Source organism: Taudactylus pleione, unplaced genomic scaffold (genome assembly GCF_031769625.1).
Source record: "Taudactylus pleione unplaced genomic scaffold, aTauple2 ptg000469l, whole genome shotgun sequence".
Taxonomy (NCBI): Eukaryota; Metazoa; Chordata; class Amphibia; order Anura; family Myobatrachidae; genus Taudactylus; species Taudactylus pleione.
In genome coordinates, this window is record NW_028284871.1 from 55951 (window position 1) to 74263 (window position 18313).

The following is an 18313-nucleotide window of genomic DNA, read 5'->3' on the forward strand; positions in this document are numbered from 1 at the left end:
ACACCTGCCGCTAATAGCCTATTCTAGAATACACCTGCTGCTAATAATCTATTCTAGACTACACCTGCCGCTATAAATCTATTCTAGAATACACCTGCCGCTAATAATCTATTCTATAATACACCTGCCGCTAATAGCCTATTCTAGAATACACCTGCCGCTAATAATCTATTCTAGACTACACCTGCCGCTAATAATCTATTCTATAATACACCTGCCGCTATAAATCTATTCTAGAATACACCTGCCGCTATAAATCTATTCTAGAATACACCTGCCGCTAATAATCTATTCTATAATACACCTGCCGCTAATAATCTATTCTAGAATACACCTGCCGCTAATAATCTATTCTAGAATACACCTGCCGCTAATAATCTATTCTATAATACACCTGCCGCTAATAATCTATTCTAGAATACACCTGCCGCTATAAATCTATTCTAGAATACACCTGCCGCTAATAATCTATTCTATAATACACCTGCCGCTAATAATCTATTCTAGAATACACCTGCCGCTAATAATCTATTCTATAATACACCTGCCGCTAATAATCTATTCTAGAATACACCTGCCGCTATAAATCTATTCTAGAATACACCTGCCGCTAATAATCTATTCTATAATACACCTGCCGCTAATAATCTATTCTAGAATACACCTGCCGCTATAAATCTATTCTAGAATACACCTGCCGCTAATAATCTATTCTAGAATACACCTGCCACTAATAATCCATTCTAGAATACACCTGCCGCTAATAATCCATTCTAGAATACACCTGCCACTAATAATCTATTCTAGAATACACCTGCCACTAATAATCTATTCTAGAATACACCTGCCGCTAATAATCTATTCTAGAATACACCTGCCGCTAATAATCTATTCTAGTATACACCTGCCGCTAATAATCTATTCTAGAATACACCTGCCGCTAATAATCTATTCTAGAATACACCTGCCGCTAATAATCTATTCTAGAATACACCTGCCACTAATAATCCATTCTAGAATACACCTGCCGCTAATAATCCATTCTAGAATACACCTGCCACTAATAATCTATTCTAGAATACACCTGCCACTAATAATCTATTCTAGAATACACCTGCCGCTAATAATCTATTCTAGAATACACCTGCCGCTAATAATCTATTCTAGAATACACCTGCCACTAATAATCCATTCTAGAATACACCTGCCGCTAATAATCTATTCTAGAATACACCTGCCACTAATAATCTATTCTAGAATACACCTGCCGCTAATAATCTATTCTAGAATACACCTGCCGCTATAAATCTATTCTAGAATACACCTGCCGCTAATAATCTATTCTAGAATACACCTGCCGCTAATAATCTATTCTAGTATACACCTGCCGCTAATAATCTATTCTAGAATACACCTGCCGCTAATAATCTATTCTAGAATACACCTGCCGCTAATAATCTATTCTAGAATACACCTGCCGCTATAAATCTATTCTAGAATACACCTGCCGCTAATAATCTATTCTAGAATACACCTGCCGCTAATAATCTATTCTAGTATACACCTGCCGCTAATAATCTATTCTAGAATACACCTGCCGCATACTTGCAGAATAGCCCTGAACCTATTTGCCTATTGTTTAACAATTTTTTTTTTATTATTTTTTTTTTTACACCCCAATTTTTAAAAAATTTTGGGGTGTCACTATTTTTTTTTTTTTTAAACTTTTTTTGACACAGTTCTTTTTTAAATGTCATTCCCAGGGGTGCAGGCTATTTTTTTTAAGCCTGCACCCCTAAACCCCAATTCTGCACTTTTTTTCGACATCTATTCAATGGTGAAAAGTTATCACCGGTTTTTATCAAAGACTTTTCAAAACTGCGATAAGTCTTTTGATATTGAATACGGTGTAGAACTAAAACAAGTGATATTAACGCAAAAAACACCCATATTGAATACCCCTGTAAATATTTATACAACAATTTGCTACCTAAGGATGTATTAGGTTTATGGAAATGAGTCTGGTCGTCCTGGCATCACGATTTCCCAGAGTTCAACTCTCCAGAACGTGTTATGTCATTTTTCTCGTTACTATGAAATGGTTAAGCTCGGACAAATTGCAGGAAACTCATACTAAGTTTTTGACCAGAGCGTATACCGTATACCCCAAGCACAGCGGAGTCCTATGCTCCCAAGCGAACCGAGCAACTGCCCAAAATGTCAACCTCAGCGCATTTTATAGGTAATATTGGCAGTGTCCTAAAGTAAAGAAGCTTTGGTATAAAATACAGACGTTTATTACTCAGATTGCTACAGTTAGATTACCGTGCTCTAGGGAAACTTTCCTGTTTACTGACTTCACTCCTTGGTCACTAACACGTAACACGTAATCCCCCCTTCAGTGCTAATAATACTAATAATTCATTACTGTACTGGTTACTGTAGCAGAGAAACGAATTCTGCAGAATGGATCTCTATAATGGCTCCTTCTCTAGAAATGCTTAGAATGGAAATGCTCAACATACCTCTACTATGACAGCCGTACGGCGATGTATGATACTGAGGGGGGGGGTTACATTCTATTACCAATGGGAAACTTACCTCTACTATGACAGCCGTATGGCGATGTATGATACTGAGGGGAGGGGGTTACATTCTATAACCAATGGGAAACTTACCTCTACTATGACAGCCGTACGGCGATGTATGATACTGAGGGGGGGGGTTACATTCTATAACCAATGGGAAACTTACCTCTACTATGACAGCCGTACGGCGATGTATGATACTGAGGGGGGGGGGGTTACATTCTATAACCAATGGGAAACTTACCTCTACTATGACAGCCGTACGGCGATGTATGATACTGAGGGGGGGGGGGTTACATTCTATAACCAATGGGAAACTTACCTCTACTATGACAGCCGTACGGCGATGTATGATACTGAGGGGGGGGGGGTTACATTCTATAACCAATGGGAAACTTACCTCTACTATGACAGCCGTACGGCGATGTATGATACTGAGGGGGGGGTTACATTCTATAACCAATGGGAAACTTACTTCAACTATGACAGCCGTACGGCGATGTATGATACTGAGGGGGGGGGTTACATTCTATAACCAATGGGAAACTTACCTCTACTATGACAGCCGTACGGCGATGTATGATACTGAGGGGGGGGGTTACTTTCTATAACCAATGGGAAACTTACCTCAACTATTTACCCAATGAGACCTATGGACAGATTTCTAAGGTACCTGAAAATACCACATGGTCGCTATAACCAAATATTTCCTGAATATGCTAGAAATGTGGTAGACTCCCCCCCTCACCTCCCACCCCTCCCCCCTCACCTCCCACCCCTCACCCCTGCCCCCTCACCTGCCACCCCTCCCCCCCTCACCTCCCACCCCTCACCCCTGCCCCCTCACCTGCCACCCCTCCCCCCCTCACCTCCAACCCCTCACCTCCAACCCCTCCCCCCCTCACCCCTGCCCTCTCACCCTCCCACCCCTCCCCCCTCACCTCCAACCCCTCCCCCCTCACCTCCCCCCTAAGTCCTCCCACCCCTCCCCCCCTTACCTCCCACCTCTCACCCCTGCCCCCTCACCTGCCACCCCTCCCCCCCTCACCTCCCACCCCTCACCCCTGCCCTCTCACCCTCCCACCCCTCCCCCCTCACCTCCAACCCCTCACCTCCAACCCCTCCCCCCCTCACCCCTGCCCTCTCACTCTCCCACCCCTCCCCCCTCACCTCCAACCCCTCACCTCCAACCCCTCCCCCCTCACCCCTGCCCTCTCACCCTCCCACCCCTCCCCCCTCACCTGCCACCCCTCCCCCCCTCACCCCTCCCAAACTGTTTCTTCTTTCTTTTTTTTCTCTTTTTCTCTTTTCTCTTAACCAATGTCTTTACTTGGTCTCTGTTATATAGTAACTATATCAATATAAATAAATAAAGAAATATGTTAAATACGATAAAATTAGAATTCCTAGGGAGTAAGAGAAGTATAGATTCTGATTATACAGTATTACTCAGTGATATTATATTAGCCATTGTAAGTCTTGTTATGACTGTAATGCTATTTATGCTATTTATGCTATTTATGCTATTTATGCTATTGCCCGTTCTACACCTTTTTGAATTCAATAAAAATTGCCTTTAAAAAAAAAAAAAAGAATGAACTTCAGTGTAACGGAGAACAAGGAGTCCTGGAAGTGATGATATGGTCCCCACAGAGCCCCGATCTCACCATCACCATAGAGTCTGTCTGTTAGAGCCGAAATCTCTCTGGGGCTTGCGGCAACGAGACCCTACCACAAGGGTCTCATCGCAAGCCCAATGACCATCGCGACCATCTTCCTGGCCGCTCTCTATAGCTGTGGGTGGTCACCCACAGCTATGCGAGCGGCCAGGAGGCCGTTCTAAAAAAAAAAATGGCACAGCCCTGATTCAGAGCGAGCGTCCGGCTCTGAATCGGGGCCACTGTGTGCAAGTGTACCTAGAAGAATCTAATTGTGAAAGCATTCTTACTGTACAGCGTTCTTTCCACACCGGCCTAAAACTTTTGCACATCATATGTTTATTTATATTGTGCGTGTGTGTGTGCTTGCGTGCGTCTGTAACTGTACTGTAATTAAACATTGCATGCGTGTGGCCACAAACACATATAGACACTTATATAAACATATAATATCTTTCTTCTATTCCTGTTCCAGGGTTAATGCCTCTTTGTCTAAAAATTGGAAGTTTGAGGGGAACAGACTGATATCTGGGATCCCCCTTAGTCTGGATGACGCAGGTGTGTACATCTGTCGGGCAGAGAATGATGTCAGCGGCAGACAAGCCAGCGTCAGTATATCCATTGCAGGTAGGATGGTGTATAATACACATTATATAATACACATTATATAATTATATACAGAGAACTACATTGTACGTCTCATGGTGGAGGTCCCTGATTTGGGCTCATTATGACACAGTGGAGACATTACATTATTTGTGTCATAGCTGGCACGCCTGGCATGGTGGCATGTAACAGCCGTGCCCTCCTCCTGTAATTTATACTAAGTGACTGTGGAATAACAGGGGCAGGCTAACACAATGGCGGCCCCTTCAGACACCTTGTTCTGTCATTATACTCAGAGGTGATAAACGGGAGCAGACAGGATGATATAACAGGAGAGTGGAAAGACTGGTTCTCTCCCATCACAAGTGCAGGACGGCTGTTATATGTGGCTCCCATGCACAAGGTGTGGTCAGGGTGGAACCGTAACTTCAAAGGCTTATGGTAGAAAAACAACATTAACGTCCCAAGCGTCGTGTGACTTCCGAAATCTCTGGATAAATGACTTCAATGTACATGATCAGAGGCGCACGCCGGTCGTGTGCGGCTGCGCTTACCCATGGATACGATGTGTGAGAATTGTTCTTGTGTTCTTCCGGGCGATTGACTAGGCAAACCCTGTGACGTCCCCTATCTGAGCAATGCTCCACTGCACTGGGGGATCCGATCACTCCACCAGCAACGCACCATCGGTCGTGCTGCCCTTGCCTGGCGCACAGCCTCGCTAGTAACTTTCTCACAGTATGGATGGAAGGGAACGCGCCCCAGGACACCCCCATAGGGAAGACTTTTGGTCACCTCCCAGTCTCCACCTTGAAACGTCCACGACTCGCAGATGGCGTATTAAGTCATAGTGATGTCATACGCATTCATCGCAAAAGGTGGTTCATATGTGCGCAGTAATGGAAGTCTACACTTTTCGCGCATGCTCAGTAATCACTTACCTGCATAAATATCAGCCTGCACCTCTGCACCAGGCCCTGTGTGAGGATGATTAGTGTAAGGACCCCTTAGGGTATCTGTAATGCTCAGTAATCACTTACCTGCACAAACATCAGCCTGCACCTCTGCACCAGGCCCTGTGTGAGGATGATTAGTGTAAGGACCCCTTAGGGTATCTGTAATGCTCAGTAATCACTTACCTGCACACACATCAGCCTGTACCTCTGCACCAGGCCCTGTGTGAGGATGATTAGTGTAAGGACCCCTTAGGGTATCTGTAATGCTCAGTAATCACTTACCTGCACATACATCAGCCTGCACCTCTGCACCAGGCCCTGTGTGAGGATGATTAGTGTAAGGACCCCTTAGGGTATCTGTAATGCTCAGTAATCACTTACCTGCACACACATCAGCCTGCACCTCTGCACCAGGCCCTGTGTGAGGATGATTAGTGTAAGGAGACCTTAGGGTATCTGTAATGCTCAGTAATCACTTACCTGCACACACATCAGCCTGTACCTCTGCACCAGGCCCTGTGTGAGGATGATTAGTGTAAGGACACCTTAGGGCATCTGTAATGCTCAGTAATCACTTACCTGCACACACATCAGCCTGTACCTCTGCACCAGACCCTGTGTGAGGATGATTAGTGTAAGGACCCCTTAGGGTATCTGTAATGCTCAGTAATCACTTACCTGCACATACATCAGCCTGTACCTCTGCACCAGGCCCTGTGTGAGGATGATTAGTGTAAGGACCCCTTAGGGTATCTGTAATGCTCAGTAATCACTTACCTGCACATACATCAGCCTGCACCTCTGCACCAGGCCCTGTGTGAGGATGATTAGTGTAAGGACCCCTTAGGGTATCTGTAATGCTCAGTAATCACTTACCTGCACAAATATCAGCCTGTACCTCTGCACCAGGCCCTGTGTGAGGATGATTAGTGTAAGGAGACCTTAGGGTATCTGTAATGCTCAGTAATCACTTACCTGCACACACATCAGCCTGCACCTCTGCACCAGGCCCTGTGTGAGGATGATTAGTGTAAGGAGACCTTAGGGTATCTGTAATGCTCAGTAATCACTTACCTGCACAAACATCAGCCTGCACCTCTGCACCAGGCCCTGTGTGAGGATGATTAGTGTAAGGACCCCTTAGGGCATCTGTAATGCTCAGTAATCACTTACCTGCACACACATCAGCCTGCACCTCTGCACCAGGCCATGTGTGAGGATGATTAGTGTAAGGACCCCTTAGGGTATCTGTAATGCTCAGTAATCACTTACCTGCACACACATCAGCCTGCACCTCTGCACCAGGCCCTGTGTGAGGATGATTAGTGTAAGGACCCCTTAGGGTATCTGTAATGCTCAGTAATCACTTACCTGCACAAACATCAGCCTGTACCTCTGCACCAGGCCCTGTGTGAGGATGATTAGTGTAAGGACCCCTTAGGGTATCTGTAATGCTCAGTAATCACTTACCTGCACAAACATCAGCCTGTACCTCTGCACCAGGCCCTGTGTGAGGATGATTAGTGTAAGGACCCCTTAGGGTATCTGTAATGCTCAGTAATCACTTACCTGCACACACATCAGCCTGCACCTCTGCACCAGGCCCTGTGTGAGGATGATTAGTGTAAGGACCCCTTAGGGCATCTGTAATGCTCAGTAATCACTTACCTGCACACACATCAGCCTGTACCTCTGCACCAGGCCCTGTGTGAGGATGATTAGTGTAAGGACCCCTTAGGGTATCTGTAATGCTCAGTAATCACTTACCTGCACACACATCAGCCTGTACCTCTGCACCAGGCCCTGTGTGAGGATGATTAGTGTAAGGACCCCTTAGGGTATCTGTAATGCTCAGTAATCACTTACCTGCACACACATCAGCCTGCACCTCTGCACCAGGCCCTGTGTGAGGATGATTAGTGTAAGGACCCCTTAGGGTATCTGTAATGCTCAGTAATCACTTACCTGCACACACATCAGCCTGCACCTCTGCACCAGGCCCTGTGTGAGGATGATTAGTGTAAGGAGCCCTTAGGGTATCTGTAATGCTCAGTAATCACTTACCTGCACACACATCAGCCTGTACCTCTGCACCAGGCCCTGTGTGAGGATGATTAGTGTAAGGACCCCATAGGGTATCTGTAATGCTCAGTAATCACTTACCTGCACACACATCAGCCTGCACCTCTGCACCAGGCCCTGTGTGAGGATGATTAGTGTAAGGACCCCTTAGGGCATCTGTAATGCTCAGTAATCACTTACCTGCACACACATCAGCCTGTACCTCTGCACCAGACCCTGTGTGAGGATGATTAGTGTAAGGACCCCTTAGGGTATCTGTAATGCTCAGTAATCACTTACCTGCACACACATCAGCCTGCACCTCTGCACCAGGCCCTGTGTGAGGATGATTAGTGTAAGGACCCCTTAGGGTATCTGTAATGCTCAGTAATCACTTACCTGCACATACATCAGCCTGTACCTCTGCACCAGGCCCTGTGTGAGGATGATTAGTGTAAGGACCCCTTAGGGTATCTGTAATGCTCAGTAATCACTTACCTGCACAAACATCAGCCTGTACCTCTGCACCAGGCCCTGTGTGAGGATGATTAGTGTAAGGACCCCTTAGGGTATCTGTAATGCTCAGTAATCACTTACCTGCACATACATCAGCCTGCACCTCTGCACCAGGCCCTGTGTGAGGATGATTAGTGTAAGGACCCCTTAGGGTATCTGTAATGCTCAGTAATCACTTACCTGCACAAATATCAGCCTGTACCTCTGCACCAGGCCCTGTGTGAGGATGATTAGTGTAAGGAGACCTTAGGGTATCTGTAATGCTCAGTAATCACTTACCTGCACACACATCAGCCTGCACCTCTGCACCAGGCCCTGTGTGAGGATGATTAGTGTAAGGAGCCCTTAGGGCATCTGTAATGCTCAGTAATCACTTACCTGCACACACATCAGCCTGCATCTCTGCACCAGGCCCTGTGTGAGGATGATTAGTGTAAGGACCCCTTAGGGTATCTGTAATGCTCAGTAATCCCTTACCTGCACAAACATCAGCCTGCACCTCTGCACCAGGCCCTATGTGAGGATGATTAGTGTAAGGACCCCTTAGGGCATCTGTAATGCTCAGTAATCACTTACCTGCACACACATCAGCCTGCACCTCTGCACCAGGCCCTGTGTGACGCTGATTAGTGTAAGGACCCCTTAGGGTATCTGTAATGCTCAGTAATCACTTACCTGCACACACATCAGCCTGTACCTCTGCACCAGGCCCTGTGTGAGGATGATTAGTGTAAGGAGACCTTAGGGTATCTGTAATGCTCAGTAATCACTTACCTGCACACACATCAGCCTGTACCTCTGCACCAGGCCCTGTGTGAGGATGATTAGTGTAAGGACCCCTTAGGGTATCTGTAATGCTCAGTAATCACTTACCTGCACATACATCAGCCTGCACCTCTGCACCAGGCCCTGTGTGAGGATGATTAGTGTAAGGACCCCTTAGGGTATCTGTAATGCTCAGTAATCACTTACCTGCACAAATATCAGCCTGTACCTCTGCACCAGGCCCTGTGTGAGGATGATTAGTGTAAGGACCCCTTAGGGTATCTGTAATGCTCAGTAATCACTTACCTGCACACACATCAGCCTGTACCTCTGCACCAGGCCCTGTGTGAGGATGATTAGTGTAAGGAGCCCTTAGGGTATCTGTAATGCTCAGTAATCACTTACCTTCACAAACATCAGCCTGCGCCTCTGCACCAGGCCCTGTGTGAGGATGATTAGTGTAAGGACCCCTTAGGGTATCTGTAATGCTCAGTAATCACTTACCTGCACACACATCAGCCTGTACCTCTGCACCAGGCCCTGTGTGAGGATGATTAGTGTAAGGACCCCTTAGGGCATCTGTAATGCTCAGTAATCACTTACCTGCACACACATCAGCCTGTTCCTCTGCACCAGGCCCTGTGTGAGGATGATTAGTGTAAGGACCCCTTAGGGCATCTGTAATGCTCAGTAATCACTTACCTGCACACACATCAGCCTGTACCTCTGCACCAGGCCCTGTGTGAGGATGATTAGTGTAAGGACCTCTTAGGGTATCTGTAATGCTCAGTAATCACTTACCTGCACACACATCAGCCTGCGCCTCTGCACCAGGCCCTGTGTGAGGATGATTAGTGTAAGGAGACCTTAGGGTATCTGTAATGCTCAGTAATCACTTACCTGCACACACATCAGCCTGCACCTCTGCACCAGGCCCTGTGTGAGGATGATTAGTGTAAGGACCCCTTAGGGTATCTGTAATGCTCAGTAATCACTTACCTGCACACACATCAGCCTGCACCTCTGCACCAGGCCCTGTGTGAGGATGATTAGTGTAAGGACCCCTTAGGGTATCTGTAATGCTCAGTAATCCCTTACCTGCACAAACATCAGCCTGCACCTCTGCACCAGGCCCTGTGTGAGGATGATTAGTGTAAGGACCCCTTAGGGTATCTGTAATGCTCAGTAATCACTTACCTGCACACACATCAGCCTGTACCTCTGCACCAGGCCCTGTGTGAGGATGATTAGTGTAAGGACCCCTTAGGGTATCTGTAATGCTCAGTAATCACTTACCTGCACATACATCAGCCTGCACCTCTGCACCAGGCCCTGTGTGAGGATGATTAGTGTAAGGACCCCTTAGGGTATCTGTAATGCTCAGTAATCACTTACCTGCACACACATCAGCCTGCACCTCTGCACCAGGCCCTGTGTGAGGATGATTAGTGTAAGGACCCCTTAGGGTATCTGTAATGCTCAGTAATCACTTACCTGCACAAACATCAGCCTGCACCTCTGCACCAGGCCCTGTGTGAGGATGATTAGTGTAAGGAGCCCTTAGGGCATCTGTAATGCTCAGTAATCACTTACCTGCACACACATCAGCCTGTACCTCTGCACCAGGCCCTGTGTGAGGATGATTAGTGTAAGGACCCCTTAGGGTATCTGTAATGCTCAGTAATCACTTACCTGCACAAACATCAGCCTGTACCTCTGCACCAGGCCCTGTGTGAGGATGATTAGTGTAAGGAGCCCTTAGGGCATCTGTAATGCTCAGTAATCACTTACCTGCACAAACATCAGCCTGCACCTCTGCACCAGGCCCTGTGTGAGGATGATTAGTGTAAGGACCCCTTAGGGTATCTGTAATGCTCAGTAATCACTTACCTGCACACACATCAGCCTGTACCTCTGCACCAGGCCCTGTGTGAGGATGATTAGTGTAAGGACCCCTTAGGGCATCTGTAATGCTCAGTAATCACTTACCTGCACAAACATCAGCCTGCACCTCTGCACCAGGCCCTGTGTGAGGATGATTAGTGTAAGGACCCCTTAGGGTATCTGTAATGCTCAGTAATCACTTACCTGCACATACATCAGCCTGTACCTCTGCACCAGGCCCTGTGTGAGGATGATTAGTGTAAGGACCCCTTAGGGTATCTGTAATGCTCAGTAATCACTTACCTGCACACACATCAGCCTGTACCTCTGCACCAGGCCCTGTGTGAGGATGATTAGTGTAAGGACCCCTTAGGGTATCTGTAATGCTCAGTAATCACTTACCTGCACAAACATCAGCCTGTACCTCTGCACCAGGCCCTGTGTGAGGATGATTAGTGTAAGGACCCCTTAGGGTATCTGTAATGCTCAGTAATCACTTACCTGCACACACATCAGCCTGCGCCTCTGCACCAGGCCCTGTGTGAGGATGATTAGTGTAAGGAGCCCTTAGGGTATCTGTAATGCTCAGTAATCACTTACCTGCACACACATCAGCCTGCACCTCTGCACCAGGCCCTGTGTGAGGATTAGTGTAAGGACCCCTTAGGGCATCTGTAATGCTCAGTAATCACTTACCTGCACATACATCAGCCTGTACCTCTGCACCAGGCCCTGTGTGAGGATGATTAGTGTAAGGACCCTTTAGGGCATCTGTAATGCTCAGTAATCACTTACCTGCACACACATCAGCCTGTACCTCTGCACCAGGCCCTGTGTGAGGATGATTAGTGTAAGGACCCCTTAGGGTATCTGTAATGCTCAGTAATCACTTACCTGCACACACATCAGCCTGTACCTCTGCACCAGGCCCTGTGTGAGGATGATTAGTGTAAGGACCCCTTAGGGTATCTGTAATGCTCAGTAATCACTTACCTGCACACACATCAGCCTGTACCTCTGCACCAGGCCCTGTGTGAGGATGATTAGTGTAAGGACCCCTTAGGGTATCTGTAATGCTCAGTAATCACTTACCTGCACACACATCAGCCTGCACCTCTGCACCAGGCCCTGTGTGAGGATGATTAGTGTAAGGACCCCTTAGGGTATCTGTAATGCTCAGTAATCACTTACCTGCACACACATCAGCCTGCGCCTCTGCACCAGGCCCTGTGTGAGGATGATTAGTGTAAGGACCCCTTAGGGTATCTGTAATGCTCAGTAATCACTTACCTGCACACACATCAGCCTGCACCTCTGCACCAGGCCCTGTGTGAGGATTAGTGTAAGGACCCCTTAGGGCATCTGTAATGCTCAGTAATCACTTACCTGCACATACATCAGCCTGTACCTCTGCACCAGGCCCTGTGTGAGGATGATTAGTGTAAGGACCCTTTAGGGCATCTGTAATGCTCAGTAATCACTTACCTGCACACACATCAGCCTGTACCTCTGCACCAGGCCCTGTGTGAGGATGATTAGTGTAAGGACCCCTTAGGGTATCTGTAATGCTCAGTAATCACTTACCTGCACACACATCAGCCTGTACCTCTGCACCAGGCCCTGTGTGAGGATGATTAGTGTAAGGACCCCTTAGGGTATCTGTAATGCTCAGTAATCACTTACCTGCACACACATCAGCCTGTACCTCTGCACCAGGCCCTGTGTGAGGATGATTAGTGTAAGGACCCCTTAGGGTATCTGTAATGCTCAGTAATCACTTACCTGCACACACATCAGCCTGCACCTCTGCACCAGGCCCTGTGTGAGGATGATTAGTGTAAGGACCCCTTAGGGTATCTGTAATGCTCAGTAATCACTTACCTGCACATACATCAGCCTGCACCTCTGCACCAGGCCCTGTGTGAGGATGATTAGTGTAAGGAGCCCTTAGGGTATCTGTAATCTGCCCCCTAAAGCAGGATGTCAATCATAATGTGACATGTAACCTTCAGGACAAACCCAGTCCAGTAGTTATACACTGATGCCAGGCGTAACCTATTATGGGGCGTATTCAATTAGATGCGAAAAGCCGAGATCCGCAAAAAGTATCGTCGATTGCGTCTTTTCGCATGGATTAAACTTATCTTCGTATTCAATTCCATCCGTTTTTTGCGTACACAGGAAGTCACTGCAATGTAATAGGCAAAAAAGATTCGCCTCTGAATAGCAGGAGAAAAGAGGTGCAACATTTTTATTTTGGGGTGTAAAGGTGGGGAAATCTCTCAGAGCCCTTGGGACAGCCCCCCAAATGGACAACTGCATCAAAAAAATCCAGAAATAAACATAACACCCCAAAAAAAGTACTTTCATTTGGGGGGTGATAAAGTACAAAGTGGGGGGACAACTTCAAAAACTAGCGAAATAAGGTTCTGGGGGTGCGCTAAGAAGGGGCCAAGTGTTTTGGGGGTTTCAGGTGCTTTATGACGGAGGAATTTAACTTTTTTTAAAATTTCACTTGAGACATTAAACCATGCTTGCACCCATTATCAGGTACCCCAAATGTGCCAGGACTACTTATATTCTCCAAAAATACAGCTTTATGCCATTCTTCACCACTTGTGCAAAGACGCTAATTAGAGGCTATTGTACCAACGTAAGTACCCCAAACAGTTTTATTAGGACTATTCAGGGACATCTACATTGATCCCCAATGTTTCTGCATCTTTTTGGGGGGTTCAGGCTGATTTCCCCGATTCTGACGCTACTTTCCACCTGTTCTGACTTTGCTGGTTGCCATTTTCACGTCTTTTGGAATTGAATACGGCGAATAGCGGGGATGCACACGATAAGATTTTGCGCCCCAAAGACGCGATGTACTGTAGGCAAAAAGTCCGGTAAGCAGGACTTTATCGCGGACGCAAAGCTAATTGATTACCGCCCTATATGTGATTCTACAGCTAGAATGGTACTGGGGATTCCATCTGAATAATCCCAGCACAGTGTAGATACACTAAGTGAGCCGTCACGTTGCTATGATCGTAAATCAAGAAATCGCCTTTACAGTAATATAACATTAATCACTAGGAAGACATGACACAACACAGACCCTGGAAATTCCATATGAGGTAGGCGTCACCTAGATTGTACCAGAAGGCATCATGTAGATGGCATAGGAAGCCCGTTCTTCCAGTGACATGCCCATGTGTCCATCACCTGATCACCCACATACTGTATATTGTATATGAGGGCATCATGTAGATGGCATAGGAAGCCCGTTCTTCCAGTGACATGCCCATGTGTCCATCACCTGATCACCCACATACTGTATATTGTATATGAGGGCATCATGTAGATGGCATAGGAAGCCCGTTCTTCCAGTGACATGCCCATGTGTCCATCACCTGATCACCCACATACTGTATATTGTATATGAGGGCATCATGTAGATGGCATATGAAGCCCGTTCTACCAGTGACATGCCCATGTGTCCATCACCTGATCACCCACATACTGTATATTGTATATGAGGGCATCATGTAGATGGCATAGGAAGCCCGTTCTTCCAGTGACATGCCCATGTGTCCATCACCTGATCACCCACATACTGTATATTGTATATGAGGGCATCATGTAGATGGCAGAGATGACCAGCCCATTCTTCCAGTGACATGCCCATGTGTTGATACCCACATACTGTATATTGTATAAGAGGGCATCATGTAGATGGCATAGGAAGCCCTTTCTCCAAGGACATACCCATGTGTCCATCACCCTGATCACCCACATATAGAACCAGCTCAATGTTCTTAGCGAGTTCTGCAGATGGTACCGGGGAGCAGTTATATCTCTGTGGCCTCCTGAGCGCCCTACTACATCAGTAATATGTGTATTTCCCATGGTACTCTCTGGCATTGTTGTATATGGATGGGACTTGTAGCAATGATTATCTCCATCTTCCAATGATGTTTCTGAGAGACAGTGGGAGTAGCAGATGGTCATCATTGTAGGACTATGAGTTATGGGCCGAATATTTCAAGACTGTTCAGTGAACAATACATAAAATAACCATTTTACCTTCTCTAACAGCCAGTGAACCTCGTAAGGTGGATGTGGTATCAATCTCATTGGTGTCCGTGGCTGTAGTGACCGCCATCCTACTGGTGATTCTGGTGATAATTGTACTCCTAGTGAATCGCCATCACAAGAGGAAAACAAAGAAGCTTTCAGAGAAAATGTAAGTGAAATGGGATGCATGACTTAGGGGTACATATGGGAGGAGGGATGGGTACAGATTAGGGTTACAGAACATATAGAACACAGCCAGGGGTACCTATGGGGGGAGGGATGGGTATAGATTAGGGTTACAGAACCTATAGAACACAGCCAGGGGCACCTATGGGAGGAGGGATGGGTACAGATTAGGGTTACAGGACATATAGAACACAGCCAGGGGAACCTATGGGGGGGAGGGATGGGTACAGATTAGGATTATAGAACATACAGAACACAGCCAGGGGTACCTATGGGAGGAGGGATGGGTATAGATTAGGGTTACAGAATACAGCCAGGGGGGTACCTATGGGGGGGAGGGATGAGTATAGATTAGGGTTACAGAACACAGCCAGGGGTACCTATGGGAGGGAGGGATGGGTACAGATTAGGGTTACAGAATATACAGAACACAGCCAGGGGTACCTATGGGAGTAGGGATGGGTATAGATTAGGGTTACAGGATTTACAGAACACAGCCAGGGGTACATATGGGGGGGGAGGGATGGGTATAGATTAGGATTATAGAACATACAGAACACAGCCAGGGGTACCTATGGGGGGGAGGGATGGGTATAGATTAGGGTTACAGAACACAGCCAGGGGTACCTATGGGAGGGAGGGATGGGTACAGATTAGGGTTACAGAACATATAGAACACATCCAGGGGTACAAAAGGGAAGAGGGATGGGTATAGATTAGGGTTACAGAACATACAGAACACAGCCAGGGGTACATATGGGAAGAGGGATGGGTATAGATTAGGGTTACAGAACATACAGAACACAGCCAGGGGTACCTATGGGGGGGAGGGATGGGTATAGATTAGGGTTACAAAACACAGCCTGGGGTACATATGGGGGGGAGGGATGGGTACAGATTAGGGTTACAGGACATATGGAACACAGCCAGGGGTACCTATGGGGGGGGAGGGATGGGTATAGATTAGGGTTACAGGACATATAGAACACATAGCCAGGGGCACCTATGGGGGGGAGGGATGGGTACAGATTAGGGTTACAGGACATATAGAACACAGCCAGGGGCACCTATGGGGGGGAGGGATGGGTACAGATTAGGGTTACAGGACATATAGAACACAGCCAGGGGTACCTATGGGAGGAGGTATGGGTACAGATTAGGGTTAAAGAACATATAGAACACAGCCAGGGGTACCTATGGGAGGAGGGATGGGTATAGATTAGGGTTAAAGAACATATAGAACGCAGCCAGGGGTACCTATGGGGGGGAGGGATGGGTACAGATTAGGGTTACAGAACATACAGAACACAGCCAGGGGTACATATGGGAGGAGGGTTGGGTATAGAATATGGTTACAGAACACAGCCAGGGGTACCTATGGGGGGAGGGATGGGTACAGATTAGGGTTATAGGACATATAGAACACAGCCAGGGGTACCTATGGGAGGAGGTATGGGTACAGATTAAGGTTAAAGAACATATAGAACGCAGCCAGGGGTACCTATGGGGGGGAGGGATGGGTACAGATTAGGGTTACAGGACATATAGAACACAGCCAGGGGTACCTATGGGAGGAGGTATGGGTACAGATTAGGGTTAAAGAACATATAGAACACAGCCAGGGGTACCTATGGGAGGAGGGATGGGTATAGATTAGGGTTAAAGAACATATAGAACGCAGCCAGGGGTACCTATGGGGGGGAGGGATGGGTACAGATTAGGGTTACAGAACACAGCCAGGGGTACCTATGGGGAGGAGGGATGGGTACAGATTAGGGTTACAGAACACAGCCAGGGGTACCTATGGGGGGGAGGGATGGGTACAGATTAGGGTTACAGAACATACAGAACACAGCCAGGGGTACCTATGGGAGGAGGTATGGGTACAGATTAGGGTTACAGAACATACAGAACACAGCCAGGGGTACATATGGGAGGAGGGTTGGGTATAGATTAGGGTTACAGAATATATAGAACACAGTCAGGGGCACCTATGGGGGGAGGGATGGGTATAGAATAGGGTTACAGAACATACAGAACACAGCCAGGGGTACATATGGGGGGAGGGATGGGTACAGATTAGGGTTACAAAACACAGTCAGGGGCACCTATGGGGGGGAGGGATGGGTACAGATTAGGGTTATAGAACATACAGAACACAGCCAGGGGTACCTATGGGGGGAGGGATGGGTACAGATTAGGGTTACAGAATATATAGAACACAGCCAGGGGTACCTATGGGGGGAGGGATGGGTACAGATTAGGGTTACAGAATATATAGAACACAGCCAGGGGTACCTATGGGGGGGATGGGTACAGAGGGGTTAGGTTTAGTGTGCAGGGAGAGGGAGGTTAAGCACTGGGTTGGAGGGTTAGAGTCATTTATATTACATAGCTGTGAATTATACCTTACCATAGACACAATCATACCCCATATACACACACGTGTCCTAGCCTAAGACTTGCTGGAGAGTCCCTTATATTACATAGCTGTGTATTATACCTTACCATAGACACAATCATACCCCATATACACACACGTGTCCTAGCCTGAGACTTGCTGGAGAGTCCCTTATATTACATAGCTGTGTATTATACCTTACCATAGACACAATCATACCCCATATACACACACACACACACACGTGTCCTAGCCTGAGCTTTGCTGGAGAGTCCCTTATATTACATAGCTGTGTATTATACCTTACCATAGACACAATCATACCCCATATACACACGTGTCCTAGCCTGAGCCTTGCTGGAGAGTCCCTTATATTACATAGCTGTGTATTATACCTTACCATAGACACAATCATACCCCAAATACACACACGTGTCCTAGCCTGAGACTTGCTGGAGAGTCCCTTATATTACATAGCTGTGTATTATACCTTACCATAGACACAATCATACCCCATATACACACGTGTCCTAGCCTGAGCCTTGCTGGAGAGTCCCTTATATTACATAGCTGTGTATTATACCTTACCATAGACACAATCATACCCCATATACACACGTGTCCTAG

General features: G+C 47.0%; 1 protein-coding gene across 1 annotated transcript in view; it reads left to right on the forward strand.

Annotated features, from left to right (window-relative positions):
• NECTIN4 (nectin cell adhesion molecule 4) overlaps positions 1-18313 on the forward strand; it is a 93781-nt gene that overhangs the window by 31661 nt on the left and 43807 nt on the right. Inside the window, exons 4-5 of the mRNA XM_088448859.1 lie at positions 4722-4873; positions 15121-15268. Coding sequence (XP_088304985.1) covers positions 4722-4873; positions 15121-15268 — 300 coding nt within the window. The remainder of the gene's footprint in view (positions 1-4721; positions 4874-15120; positions 15269-18313) is intronic.